General features: G+C 44.2%; 1 protein-coding gene across 1 annotated transcript in view; it reads left to right on the forward strand.

Annotated features, from left to right (window-relative positions):
* The window catches only part of CLPB (ClpB family mitochondrial disaggregase), a 51,274-nt gene that overhangs the window by 15,918 nt on the left and 20,444 nt on the right, over positions 1 to 14,912 (forward strand). The window contains exons 5-7 of the mRNA XM_032960489.2: positions 1,584 to 1,712; positions 12,182 to 12,279; positions 14,747 to 14,861. Of these exons, the coding sequence (XP_032816380.2) occupies positions 1,584 to 1,712; positions 12,182 to 12,279; positions 14,747 to 14,861 (342 nt within the window). The remainder of the gene's footprint in view (positions 1 to 1,583; positions 1,713 to 12,181; positions 12,280 to 14,746; positions 14,862 to 14,912) is intronic.

Raw genomic sequence — 14,912 nt, forward strand, 5'->3', positions numbered from 1 at the left:
TGTTGTGTTATGGATGAGAGTCTCGCAATGTTTCTCAAGAAGATAGTTTTGAATTGGTGCGTACCACCTGCTATGACATATGGATTAGAAACATGGACATTAGCGAATTTTTCTTTTTTAACAAACACCGAAACTCATTTCTTTCACACCGTACTTAGCCAACCGTGATAATCGGAGGAACAGGGTGCAAAGAAGCGTTGAGCGATGCCTGCTCAGAATTACATTGAGAGACGGAGAAACACGTGGATCAGAGAGCCTCTGTGGGTATTAAGAAATGCGAGCGGGCTTGGCCGGGACACGTCGATCGAAGGGAGGACGGACGATGATCAAGAATCAGAATGGAGCGGTAGCCTAAGGAATGGAAGGTGTCCGAGAGGATGCCCATCGAGGAGATGGAGCCATGAGATCAGTCCGTGGCCAGCTGCTGGATGGATTGTCACATCGCTGGATTTTGAGAGCTGGTGGCGAGTTGAGAAGGCCTTCATCCAGCTGTGGATTGAGCAAGGCTGGAGATGCTGTAGTAGTTTTGAAATTAATTGGTTTCCTATGTCATGGTCATTTATATGTGTACAGCAAACCCTTGCCCATCGCGGGGGTTACGTTCTTGAAAATAGCCGCAATCGGCAAATCTGCGATTTGTTAACTTCAAGGCAAATGGGAAACTATGATTTGGTTCACAGTTAATAATATGACAACCCCCTCCTTTTGTTTACGTTACCCTACAATCCTACATCAACGAAAAAAATTAAACGGGGAGTATTTTGAATGTAAAATATGCATAATATGTTCTAGTGTTAAATATAACTTGTACAGTGAATGTCTGAAATGCAAAAAGCAATGTAGTGTACAATACTGTACACGTATCTATGTACAGTACTGAACAATACAGTAAGAAAGATTGTGCATCTGAACCTCATTGGCTCTTCACTGGAGGCTGAGAACACCATGTGACCTGGGACAAGACGACGCCGTGTGTTCTTCTGTGGCAGCATCATCGTGAGCAATGCAGCTACGGATTGCTAACAGGAATCTCGCGGTCGGCTAAGAATGGTCGAGACGCAGGGGCGCGGATTGGCGAACTGTACCTTAATAAATTTGGCACAAAACCGCGATCGCTAATCACCACGAGAGGGAAGGGCTTGCTGTACTTATGCATTTCATTGCTCATATATGTGTCAGTGCGTGTTTGCTATGTACATGTCAATCACCACCATAGACACCCTTGCAAATGGAATATTTTAAGAAATAAAAATGCCATAAAAATCATAATCTCTGAATGCATACGGTACTTTCTTAAATGCCTCAGGAATTCAAAGCGCATTACATAACATCTCATGGCAAACATATAAAGGTCACCCCCAGTGGCAGCTATCCCTGTGCAGCACAAGGTGACTCAGCAGTGGCCTGCAAGTGGGCATTAGTCTGCCATTACGAAGCAATGAATGCTGCCATGTGTAAGCCAGTTTAGTAATTTACTGGTAATTTTTGGAATTGATCAAATTTGGACAATGACGCTGGCACACAATGGCCTAATCATTTTGAATGACTTGTTGGTGGTAATGTGATGTCGTGTGTTTGCCCAGTGCTGGTGGTTCGTGAGGATGAGTTTAGCGACCGCCTCAACACACGCGCCAGTTTCCAGGGAGTGACGGCGCTGCACTACGCAACTCTCATCGATGATGCACGCATGGTCAAGTTGCTGCTGGATGCAGGTCATACACACAGCTCCATATCACACACAACAACAACAACAACCGCCATTCACCACTAAGTGGCGGTGATGTCACCACGACGCTTGTGCCAGGCTAGGTGCACCCTGAGGCCACGTGAAGTGTCGAACGCCCGCTGGCAGGAGGTCACGGGGCAGACTCAGGTGCCACGGGTCGACTGACTGAGATGACTGGCTGATGCACCACCTGTGCCCCCTACTGTGCCAACCTGCTGTGCTTTAGCCACCCGGCGCTCCGCTCGTTGTTGTGAGCGTCGCTCCTCCGCCGTCCGTTGTTGTTGGAGGGCGACTACCTCCAACTGCCCAGTAGCGTCCTTCACGAGCCTCCTCCACAGAGGCCGATCTTGACACCGCTGGTACCAGTCATCGGCAAGTCCACTCAGCTCCACGTCCTCCTGTACCACATCACTCCATCTCTTCTCTAGCCCGTGCCGCGCCCGTTTAGCCCCCTCAATCCGGCCGAACAAAAGCTATTTCGGCATGCGGTGGCTGGGCATGCGGGCTACATGACCCAGCCATCGCAGCCTTGCCCGCCAGAGGAGCTCACCGATGGGACCTTGCCCAGATCTTTCAAAGATTTGTGAGCTCTTCATACAATCCAGTCTGGTTAAACCCAGGATGGATCGTAGGCAGGCCAGCCTAAATGTTTCTAACCGGCGAAGATGTTCCATTAGGGGGGTCACACACAGCTCCAGGTCACACACACAGCTCCATATCACACACAGCTCCAGGTCACACACAGCTCCAGGTCACACACACAGCTCCATATCACACACAGCTTCAGATCACACACAGCTCCAGGTCACACACACAGCTCCAGATCATACACAGCTTTGGGTCACACAGCTTCAAATCACACACAGCTCCAGGTCACACACAGCTTCAGATCACACACACACAGCTCCATATCACACACAGCTTCAGATCACACACAGCTCCATATCACACACACACACAGCTCCATATCACACACAGCTCCAGGTCACACACACAGCTCCATATCACACACAGCTTCAGATCACACACAGCTCCAGGTCACACACACAGCTCCAGATCATACACAGCTTTGGGTCACACAGCTTCAGATCACACACAGCTTCAGATCACACACAGCTCCATATCACACACACACAGCTCCATATCACACACAGCTCCAGGTCACACACACAGCTCCATATCACACACAGCTCCAGGTCACACACAGCTCCAGGTCACACACAGCTTCAGATCACACACAGCTTCAGATCATACACAAGTCCAGATCACACACAGCTTTAGGTCACATACACAGCTCCAGATCACACAGCTCCAGATCACACACAGCTCCGGATCACACACAGCTCCAGATCACACACAGCTTCGGATCACACACAGCTTTGGATCACACACAGCTTCGGATCACACACAGCTTTGGGTCACAGACACAGCTCTGGGTCACACACAGCTCCGCATCACATGCACAGCTCCGGATCACACACAGCTTTGGGTCACACACAGCTCCGGATCACACAAGCTCCCGATCACACGCACAGCTCAGCATGTTGGGCCATTGGGCCTGTGCTCCGCAAAAGTGATAAATAAAAAAGCTAATTCGTGTCTACTCCGATATCACAAGAGTACTATGGTATTTTTATTTAATAAGCTCCATATTATTTTTTGAGTCTTTTGGTAAAGTCATGTAGATAGAAATATAAAATAAAAATAAAGTGACTAAAAATATTTTTCGATTTAAAGCTTTCGTGACTGCAATGATTCATCTTCTTTGGTTCTTTCGGTAAAGTCACGTAGAATGATAATAAAATAATAAATTGATCAAATAAAATAACAATAATATTCTCACGACGTTTCGGCCACAACACAAGCGGCCTTCATCAGGTGAAGGGGGTGAGACTGTCTGGTAGGACAGCGCTGGAGTGAAAGAGCCACGTTCAGATACGGCCTTTAAGCTGTGTGAGAGGAACAAAGCGCCTTGACAAAGGAATTAGCATATAATTTAGCATTGAAATGGCTGAATGATTAGCTTGTGACTGGTCACAGAAATAGCTATGTTAAAAGTTAAAGCATACACACCCGCAGAGGCACCCATTGTTAAAGGAATTAGCATAGAATTTAGCATTGAAATAGCTAAGTTAAGGCATACACATCCGCAGAGGCACCCCTTGACAATGGAATTAGCATAGAATTTAGCATTGAGATAGCTGAGTGATTAGCTTGTACCTGCTGCAGAAATAGAGCTTGTACCTGCTGCAGAAATAGCTACGTTAAAGTCAGAGCATACACATTCACCGAGGCCCTTAGTACAAATCAAACAGGAGAATTTAGCATTGAAATAACTAGGCGAATCCAGCATTGAAACAACTGAGTGATTAGCTAGTGACTGGTCACAGAAATGACTACACATCTGAGCTATTCACAGTACTATATAGTGAACCAATAAAAACTAAAATTTAAATTACCTTCATGTTATCAATAAACTCTATATTCTCCAATGAGCTAAGCTACCAACAATAAGTCGTTATATATCACAATGCTATATGGCGAAAAAATGGGTGGATTCTTACCCTCAAATTTCAGCACCACGGATAGCTACGGGCCCCGTTCAGACGGACGAGTTCGTCCATGGTCGGAACAGAGGAGGGGGAGAGAGACAGCTGCGAGGCCCTAGTATGCTCCATGTTGTAAAACTATACCATTAACCGTGGTGTGAGAGGTATTAAGAGGCAATGCTGGCGAAAGAGCTGCGGTCTGAAGGTCATCGTAAAAATACAATTAATTAAGAACAGAAATTATTTAAAACATCTTTCCAGTGGTTACTAAGCCTGAATCAATCTTCTCGGTTGAAATTGTCTCTGTGCTTGTATATGTGAATGGCCTCATGAACGAATCTCTCATGGTAGCCGGTTGGTTTGCAAAGAACCTCCGTCTTGGAGAAGTCAATGTCATGTGAGCCCACTGAATTATAACAATGATCTGCCACGGCAGAGGAGTTCGTCCTACCGTGTTTCAAGTCTGCTTTGTGTTCGCGGATGCGGTCCGAGATATGTCTTTTGGTTTCTCCAATGTAGCTACTACCACAGAGGCACTTTAGTTTGTAAATGCCCGGGTACTGTATGTCTGGAACTGCATCTTTTACAGATGGAACTAAATCACGGATTTTATGTACTGTGTTGAATCTGACCTGGATCTTGTGTTTGTTCAGGATTTTGGAGATCTTTTTAGTGACCCCTGCAATGTAGGGTAAGGTGATGGTTTTGAGTGGCTCCACAAGAGGATCCTTCTTCATGACTGGAGTGATGGCTTTGCAGATTGTGTAGTCGGAGTAGCCATTAGCCCTGAGAGCCTGGTGTACGTGCTTGAGTTCACTGGTAATGTGTTCCTGGTCGGAAATGCATTGGGCTCTATGGTATAGAGTCTTGATGAGGGAGTTCTTCTGGGATGGATGGTGGTGGGAATCCGGTTTCAAGTAAGCATCTGTATGGGTAGCTTTCCTGTAGACAGAGTGGCTCATTGAACCATCATGTCTTCTTTTAATTAAGACATCCAAAAAGGGTAGTTTGCCATCTTTTTCGACCTCCATGGTAAATCTGATGGCTGGGTGTATGGAATTGATGTGGTCGCGGAATTGGTCTAGAGCAGGCTGGCCATGTGGCCAGATGACAAAGGTGTCATCAACGTACCTCTTCCATAAGGTCGGGCGTAAAGTGGCAGTCTGGATGGCGTCAGTTTCAAATTTTTCCATGAATACGTTGGCTACAACCGGAGATAGGGGGGAGCCCATTGGGGTGCCCTCAGTTTGTTTGTAGAAAGTTCCATTCCAGGTGAAGTAAGTGTTGGTTAAGCAATGTCTCACCAGGGGGGGTACATCAGTATGCAGTCCTTGATGAACCAGGTCTTCAATGATAGCGATGGTGTCAGGTACCGGGACTTTGGTGAACAAGGACACCACATCAAAACTGACAAGCAGGTGGGCTCACATGACATTGACTTCTCCAAGACGGAGGTTCTTTGCAAACCAACCGGCTACCATGAGAGATTCGTTCATGAGGCCATTCACATATACAAGCACAGAGACAATTTCAACCGAGAAGATTGATTCAGGCTTAGTAACCACTGGAAAGATGTTTTAAATAATTTCTGTTCTTAATTAATTGTATTTTTACGATGACCTTCAGACCGCAGCTCTTTCGCCAGCATTGCCTCTTAATACCTCTCACACCACGGTTAATGGTATAGTTTTACAACATGGAGCATACTAGGGCCTCGCAGCTGTCTCTCTCCCCCTCCTCTGTTCCGACCATGGACGAACTCGTCCGTCTGAACGGGGCCCGTAGCTATCCGTGGTGCTGAAATTTGAGGGTAAGAATCCACCCATTTTTTCGCCATATAGCATTGTGATATATAACGACTTATTGTTGGTAGCTTAGCTCATTGGAGAATATAGAGTTTATTGATAACATGAAGGTAATTTATATTTTAGTTTTTATTGGTTCACTATATAGTACTGTGAATAGCTCAGATGTGTAGTCATTTCTGTGACCAGTCACTAGCTAATCACTCAGTTGTTTCAATGCTGGATTCGCCTAGTTATTTCAATGCTAAATTCTCCTGTTTGATTTGTACTAAGGGCCTCGGTGAATGTGTATGCTCTGACTTTAACGTAGCTATTTCTGCAGCAGGTACAAGCTCTATTTCTGCAGCAGGTACAAGCTAATCACTCAGCTATCTCAATGCTAAATTCTATGCTAATTCCATTGTCAAGGGGTGCCTCTGCGGATGTGTATGCCTTAACTTAGCTATTTCAATGCTAAATTCTATGCTAATTCCTTTAACAATGGGTGCCTCTGCGGGTGTGTATGCTTTAACTTTTAACATAGCTATTTCTGTGACCAGTCACAAGCTAATCATTCAGCCATTTCAATGCTAAATTATATGCTAATTCCTTTGTCAAGGCGCTTTGTTCTTCTCACACAGCTTAAAGGCCGTATCTGAACGTGGCTCTTTCACTCCAGCGCTGTCCTACCAGACAGTCTCACCCCCTTCACCTGATGAAGGCCGCTTGTGTTGTGGCCGAAACGTCGTGAGAATATTATTGTGTTATTTTATTTGATCAATTTATTATTTTATTATCATTCTACGTGACTTTACCGAAAGAACCAAAGAAGATGAATACAAATAAAATATAAATAATAATAATAAACCACTAATGTAGACTGTAGCCTAGTTCTAAATTGGAGTGAGTGTACTGGCAGTCTATAATGTAGACTGTAGCCTGGTTATTAAGTTTGGTGAGTGTACTGGCAGTCTATAATGTAGACTGTAGCCTGGTTTTTAAGCTGGTGAATGTATTGGCAGTCTATGATGTAGACTGTAGCCTGGTTCTTAACCTGAATAAAATAAAATAGGAATTAAAATAAAAACAAAAACCATGACGTTTCGATCGCAACACAAGTGGTTGTCATCACAAAAAGGGGGGTTAGCCTCTAAAGGCAAACTGTTTATAAAGGTTTAGAGATGAGCGTAGCCCAAGTGTGTCAGCAACATGGGCAGGGCAGCTACTCAGTATGCTCACTCAGTTTAATAACCATTGCTACAGTCTACATCATAGACTGCCAATACGCTAACCAAGCTTAAATAACCAGGCTACAGTCTACATTATAGACTGCCAGTACACTCACCGAGGTTAAGAACCAGGCTACAGTCTACATTATAGACTGCCAGTACACTCACCCAGCTTAATAACCATTGCTACATTCTACATTATAGACTGCTAGTGCACTCACTCCGATTTAGAACCAGGTTACAGTCTACATTAGTGTGTTCTTTTGTTTATTATTTTATTTTTGTTATTTTTATTATTCATTTGATTATTATTTTTTATATCTACGTGACTTTACCGAAAGAACAAAAGAATATGCATTCCTGCAGTCACGAAAGTTTTAAGTAAAAATTTAAGCTTCATATTTCCAGCCATCCTGCGACAGTCTCGTTGCATGTCGACACAATAGGTGTTAACTCAGTATTGTTTTTAGTTTCCTTTTCCCTCATCCCATTAACTATACACTATTCCCTTTTTCATTACGAACTTGTTATCCGGGATTTTGGCTGTCCGCGAATGACATCTGGAACTCTACACGACTGCATCGAGAGAGAAAGAGAAAGAAAGTGACGAGATATCATAACGAGATAAAGTGATGAGAGAATGCTATGCGAGAAAGTGATGAGATCAAATGATGAGAGAGAATGTGATGCAAGAAAGTGGTGAGATGTGTATGTTGGAGATTGTCTATGTAGGAGCAGTAATTACATCACAATGATCATCTTCACCACCATCATCGTCATCGTCTTCAGCATCATCATTACTGCATCTTTCTACTGCGCAGCATCATCATAATTGAAGGTAAATTCATTGATAAACTATTATTTAATACTTTCATATGTATTTATATTCACTTTGTTTATTGCAACTAATTTATTTTTGTGTTATGATAATTTTCACGTATTTAATAGCTCATGTATGTATTTATTTAAGGTCGTTAATTTAAAAGATAGGTTTTTGTAGGCCAATATCACACGGAGAAAATTATCTCTGTCTGTGCTTGGGTAAAATTCACACAAAGGCCTTGTTTGAGGAGCGGCTGGACTAGACAAGGGTTCCTCAGTGGTGTGCGCTGCGTCTGCTATGGTTTACCGCTTTGCAAATACCCCCCCCCCCCCTGCAGCCGTGGGGGTTGTGGGTTGATGGGACAGGGACAGATGGAGCGCTTGTGAAGAAGCCTGGGGAGGTGGGCCTGCGGTGGAGTACAATCGGTTTGTGTTTACTGTTTTGGGTCTTCTTGTCATCTGGCAAAGTGGTCGCCCTTGAAAACAGCAGACGTGCAGCCAGCTACGTATCTGTCAAACACGCTTCCTGTGCATGTCTTGGCTGATGTGTGTTTTGTTGCTGGGTGGGTTTTCACGTGTAAAAAAAAAAAATGTCAAAAGGGATTAATTGCTCAAATGAGCGTTGAGGTAGTGGTCATCTCCTGTTCACTGTCCTGAGCCAGTGGTGGAAGTTCTACATTACCGTAGCAAGAGTGAGTCTTCCCATGGGACAAACACTGTTGGCTTCCGCACAAAGTGGTACTCGTTTTATTGGCCTAGAGGGATGATGGGTCGAGTCACTCTCCAACCAGGATTTCAACTCGCAAACCTTCCGATTGCGAACCGCTCGCTTGTACCACTGGCCAGATAATCACGGGTGAAAGAGAAACACTCATTTGCACATATCTCAGGTGCTGCAGTAACATCTGCTGTTTTAGTTGTGTATTTGTCAAAATATGAACGACTGAGCATTGTATGTTTTGTAAACTATAATCCTTGCAGCATTGCAATGCATTGCTGCTGAACTTATAGCCAGCAGCAGTCGCAAATAATGATATGTATGTATGTCGAACGTCTTTCGCACCGTACGTACCCAACCGTGCTAATCAGAGGTGTGATTTGTGTGTTGCGCTCGGATTTGCCTCTCTGCCAGTGCACGTTTCAGTATGCATGCACATTAATTCATCTGTGTGCGCATTCCCTCTGCTTTTATGTGTACATTTGTTCACTCGCCTGTGCCTTTGCATGTGTGCATGCAAAATTCCTCGATTGTATACGCGTGCGTATGTGCCCCAGTGTCTTCACCAATAAGAGCGCATCCTTGGCTTATGTTAGCGGAGGGAGTCAAGCCGTACTTAACCACTCAGGGTCACTCGTGCGGAACCCCCCCAAGGCTGAGTCTGTTAAACTCTGACTCCCGAGCACCCCCATTCCCTTCTGTGCCCCCTCTGTGTGTCTCTGGCGACCAGCGAGAACCCCCTCATGCATGACCCTTATCCTCTGTGGTCAGAGTTGGCCACAACCCAGCAACCCTGCATCCATTATTCCTAATTCCATTTGTGCTACTCACAGCTGCATTGGGCCATCGGCCTTAAAACCTGAAAAGCATATTTACGATCGTAATAGATTTTGAGATTTATGTCTTTAAAACGTATGTGACCTTTCTACTGGTATTACAAGACACGTTTGTCGATAATTGGTTCATGTTACTTTTTCATGCTTACATTTTGCATAACTATTTATTTCCCTAAAACACACTTGCACATTGTAAGTCACAATTACTTCACTCAGACAAAGGGGATCAGAAGTGCACAACAGGCATGTTTTTAACTTTCAGCTCGCGTGGACTAACGCTACCAATAAAATAATAACGCAATGAGGAATGCAATAAAGAGGCCGACAATACACCCTTCACATATTTGGCCATCCTTTAAAAAAACGTATTTTATACACATCCCATCAGCCACGTGGCCTCAGAGTGCAGACTATTGGCTGCACTGACTCAACAGGATTGCTTGAACCAATGCTGGTGAACTGCTATATTTTTATGGGCAAGAACCACGCATTTTAGATATGGGTCCTAGTTCGACACAAAATGAGAATATAAGTAATGAAATAAATAAGCAGACAATTTTCCACTTTCACGCGTCCGTCCTTCCACGTAATAAATCAATAAGGTTCAAAGGGTCATCATTGCCATTACTGGAGGTCCCACCTCCGCACTGCTGCTGTCCCCGTGGTTTCAGAGCGCACGGCCATCGAATACATTAATTACGTGGGTGACAAATCAAACCCCTAACTGTGTAAACCTCGGTCCTCTTTCACAAGTTTTAAACTGTCTGCTTCGCTTATGTCGAATTTTACTTTCTAAAATATTGAACCTGAAATACCCTTTGAGAGTAAACATCTCATTTGCCAGCGTGTCCAGGGTGTCAATTGATACATCACAAACTCGTTAACCTACACATACATGCGCACACAATATACACAAAATACTAAGCTCCCCTGTACAGCCTTAATGGGCTTTTGGAGCAAGTGCTGCTAGCTAGCACCTATGAAGGCCGACATGGCACACGAGGGGGTGGGTGGCCAGCACCATGGCCGGCTATCTTTATCTCCCAAGTGGGGATGTTTACATTTTATACCAGGTATTCGTTTGAGGCTGAGTCGATCTTGGGGAGGCCCAGGACCGTTTAAGATAATCGTCATTGGTGTTGGCCATGAGCTGGAAGAGGCCTCGGGTCACCGGGTTTGTAGTGCAGTGTGCTAACCACTTTGCCACCATTCCCCACACACAAAGCAAGCACATATACAAACAAGTACATTCAATGTTTATTTCTTACAGGGAAAATCCCGTTTCACAAAATCACTTGAAACCGAATCTCTAGGAGTTGCTCTTCATCGGCCATACTAAATCAGATTGATTTTAACTTGAAGCCGGGCGAGTAAAATCTTGGAGAAACACTAAATTCAAGGTACACAAATGAAAGAGATGCAGTGAAATGCGAGATGTACACTTGAGATGTGGAGAGATGTAAGATACAGTGATACCCCGGTTTACTTTGGGGATGCGTTCCTTTATAGATGCAAATATAGAAATGACGTTAAGCAAAGCCATTTACAGGGTAGGTGGAGGTGAAGGCCGTGCTGGCCTCTGTAGGTGCTCACTAACACCACTTGCGCCAAAAGTCCGTTAAGTCTATACAGTAAGTCACCGGGTTGCGGAAGAACTGACTTACGGAGATCCGACCTTACAGAAATGCTCCCGTAAATAATGTTAAAAAATTCAATATGCGGAAATGTTTGCGTTAGTTATGCAAGCGCAAAGCAGTGCAGCGTGGTGAGGTTGCAGATGAATACCGCGTAAGACGGGCAGCCTGACACCTCGCTCATTTCATAGCATTACGTAATTGTTTATTTTAGAACTACGTCTTGTTTCCCACGTTTCTATCGCTAGTTTTCTTTATTTTTAATTTATTTCATGAATAATTTCCCATATGTCCGTTATTTAACAGAATTACACTTCCATTGCTTGTGCTCTAGGCCTATCCTAATGCACGGTAAACGAACATTTGGAAGAGACGGATGTTAATAATTAATATTAAAATGTTTCGTGGTATTTATAAACAATTGGATACAGTATATGTTCCATTTGTTTATTTATGGGTAGTGTTAGGGTCGATTTTTGATGAAATGAAAGAATCATTGGAAGTGCGGAGGGTATGTACAGCGATATGATACAGGTAGCGTTAGTTTCATTTATTAGGTATAACCCTGTGAGCCATGCGGCTCTTGACTCGGGTGCAACCGCAACAAAACAAAAACATGAACAAGAAACATCTGAAAGTGACTACACGCAAACCGAAAAATCCAGGAAAAAACAGCAAAGATAGAAAATGGACGACAGCGCAATACGGTGCTGAGAGAAAACAAACTAGTAATCGGGTCGTAGGGGAGGCATGACTATTTCTGGCTATGGGACTTTATCTTCATTTTGGGGGGAAATTGTTCAGTTTCCGGCATACGTAGAATTCGGGTTACGAATCATTCTCGGAAACCTAACCCTTTCGTAATCCGGGGACTGCCTTACAGGTGCAGACTCCACACAAGTGGACGTTGCAGGCCACGCAGCGCTGGACTATGCTCGCGAAGGTGATGTCAAGAAAATGCTTTCCAAGCACAAGGTTAAGGTACGGTTGCAGTGTTTGCATAAGGGTTGTTTAAAGGTTACCGGTAAACTGGTAACAATCTTCAGAACCAATTACTGGTTCCAAAATACAGGGACCAGTAAGTCGTCGTTTGATCCGGTAGATGCGTTCCTGAAAACTTCCACGTTAAGCTAAAAACGCATTAAGCAAAAACAATTACTCCTCAAATATAACGATAAAGTTTGGCAAGATACGACACGTACACACAGGAAGATGGCAAAACAAATAACTGAGGGTTTGCCCACCACATTACTGTATCATTCCGTGTACTGTATCATACTTGCTCAGCCATGCAGCTCCAAGAAAGTAGTTTGTCAACCGCGCGTTTCGCGTTGTGCGAAAAGCGTTCCCTAATGAAGAACCGCGTTATAGCGAAAACGCGTTATAGTGCGAACACGCGTTAGGCGAGGACTTGCCGTACCTGTTTCAAGGGGAATTTTACGAATGACCTCGAGGGCAGCCTGTCCTACAGGATGGGGCTATCCTCCCCATCGGCTCAGTCGCCCTCTCTCAACTATTCTCCCCATACCGGTTTCTCTGCCATGGACTCCACCCCTACTCTGTTGACCACTCGGAACTCACCAGACAGCTGCCACTGACCACCTGACACTACTGCCAGTCGCCCACCAGACACCTGACATGTGACCTTCTCCAGACACCTCACCACTCCCACGACACCACTTACCAGTCATCCACCTAACCCTCACCAGACACCACACCACTTGGTAGACACACACCAGGCACTACTCTGCTGACACTTATCAGACGCACTGCTGTCCTGAAACTTAGCAGACATCACCCACTACTCACAGGACACCAGTTACCAGACTAATTGTCCATACACTCACCACAACCACACACCTATGACATCCACAATTTGTACTCCAACACTACAACACTGCACCACAACACTACATGAATACACCGCACCACTATAGTACACACTACAGAAATTGTGTACACGACTTCACCATTACACTACACTACTTTACACAAGACCACACAACTTCATGACACTGCTAAACTACACCCTCAACGACAAGTATACCAAATTAATTACCTCATTTACTCAGTGAAACATTTCATTTTGAAAAGTACGTAAGCGCTTTAGAAAATAAGTTATTTTCACAATACATGTAAGCAGATTTGTGAAAGATGTTTTGGTTATGTTTTTGAGCTAAACAATTTCTCTTATTCCTCTCTCATGCAGTCACTCATTCCTCTAAATCATAATTCTGAACTAATTTAATCAATCATTCCACTCATTGATTGACTCAATCCTCTCATTGATTTTATACATTTATTCCCCATGTACTCATTCTCATTTATGAATTATTTTCTCATTCTCTCCTGCTTCATTCACAAATTCCTCCCTAATTAAATTAATCTTGCCTCTCATTCATTTATGCACTCAATATTTTCACTCTCATTCTTCGCTCATTTGCTCACTTTCTAATTTGCACACACGCTGTGTTCTGACGACCAGTAGTAAAACTTTTATAATGTACATAAGTGCTTTCGATAGTCGGTGTTGAATTTCACAGTCCACATAAGCTATAAATGTGAAGACATTTAAAATATATATTTTGAGGTAAAAATTCCTCTAATTTCTCCAAAACTCATTCATCATTCATTCTCATTCTTGTATCGGTCATTTAACCATTCCATCCTGCACCCCCCACCAAGCCCCCTGATGCTTTGCTTTGACTCCTGCAAGGACCAACCGTTGATAGAGATGCGTGTTGCTAGGCTCACGGTCCCTGAGGCCAGCAGAGAACCATCTATTTCTGTAGCGCACATAAGCACGTTAGTGTTCCGTGGTTATGGAATTTAGTAGCCTACATACGCGTGCTTTTTGTTTTGCGCCCCTAAACTTGGCATGAAAAGATCATGAAGGACGTTTTTTTGCTTGAACATGTACAGACGACAGACTTCGACCGACACCAAATCTGCACACGTAGCTTGAACAATGTGGATTTGTATAAAATTTGTTCAAAGTGCGCGCATACATACCCCGAGACAGCGGAATTATTTCACGTATATAAATGCACTGATTGGTATGCGCCAACGTACAAAGGTCACTGGCCAAAGTCGCCGTGTGGAGCCCTGCAATGGTTTGCTCACACCACTGCTGGCGTAAGGGTCTCCAATGGATTGAACTCTAGAGGGTAGGCTGAGGGATCGAGTTTGGGGTATTTCGTCTACTTCCACGCTGAGCAGGCGGGCGTACCTACACTCTACATCTATTGCCCTAGAACTTTCTACACGTGCGGCAAACCGGTATTCACCAGTTTTTTACATTTTTTTTCGTGTAACCGGTAATACAAAAAAAATATTTTAACACCCCTAGTTTATTCTCATTGAGCAAATAAGAGCTGAGAAAGGGCGGTGTTCAGATTGGCGCTCTGTATGCCACGTGGATGCCGTGTGTGTGTTGTGTGGACGCTAGAGCAAGGAGCTAAAGGACAGCCAGGATGCAGCTGAGAGAGTGCGCTACCCGCTGGAGAAGAGGTTCACGGAGTACCTGGTGGGACAGGAGGGTGCCATCGCTACTGTGGCTTCCGGTGAGAGTCAATCACAGACGTGGCCTGTCACTACCTCCAACATGCAGGAGA

Source organism: Petromyzon marinus, chromosome 25, assembly GCF_048934315.1.
Source record: "Petromyzon marinus isolate PM22_M1 ecotype Great Lakes invasive population chromosome 25, UKy_Petmar_22M1.pri1.0, whole genome shotgun sequence".
NCBI classification, from domain to species: Eukaryota; Metazoa; Chordata; class Hyperoartia; order Petromyzontiformes; family Petromyzontidae; genus Petromyzon; species Petromyzon marinus.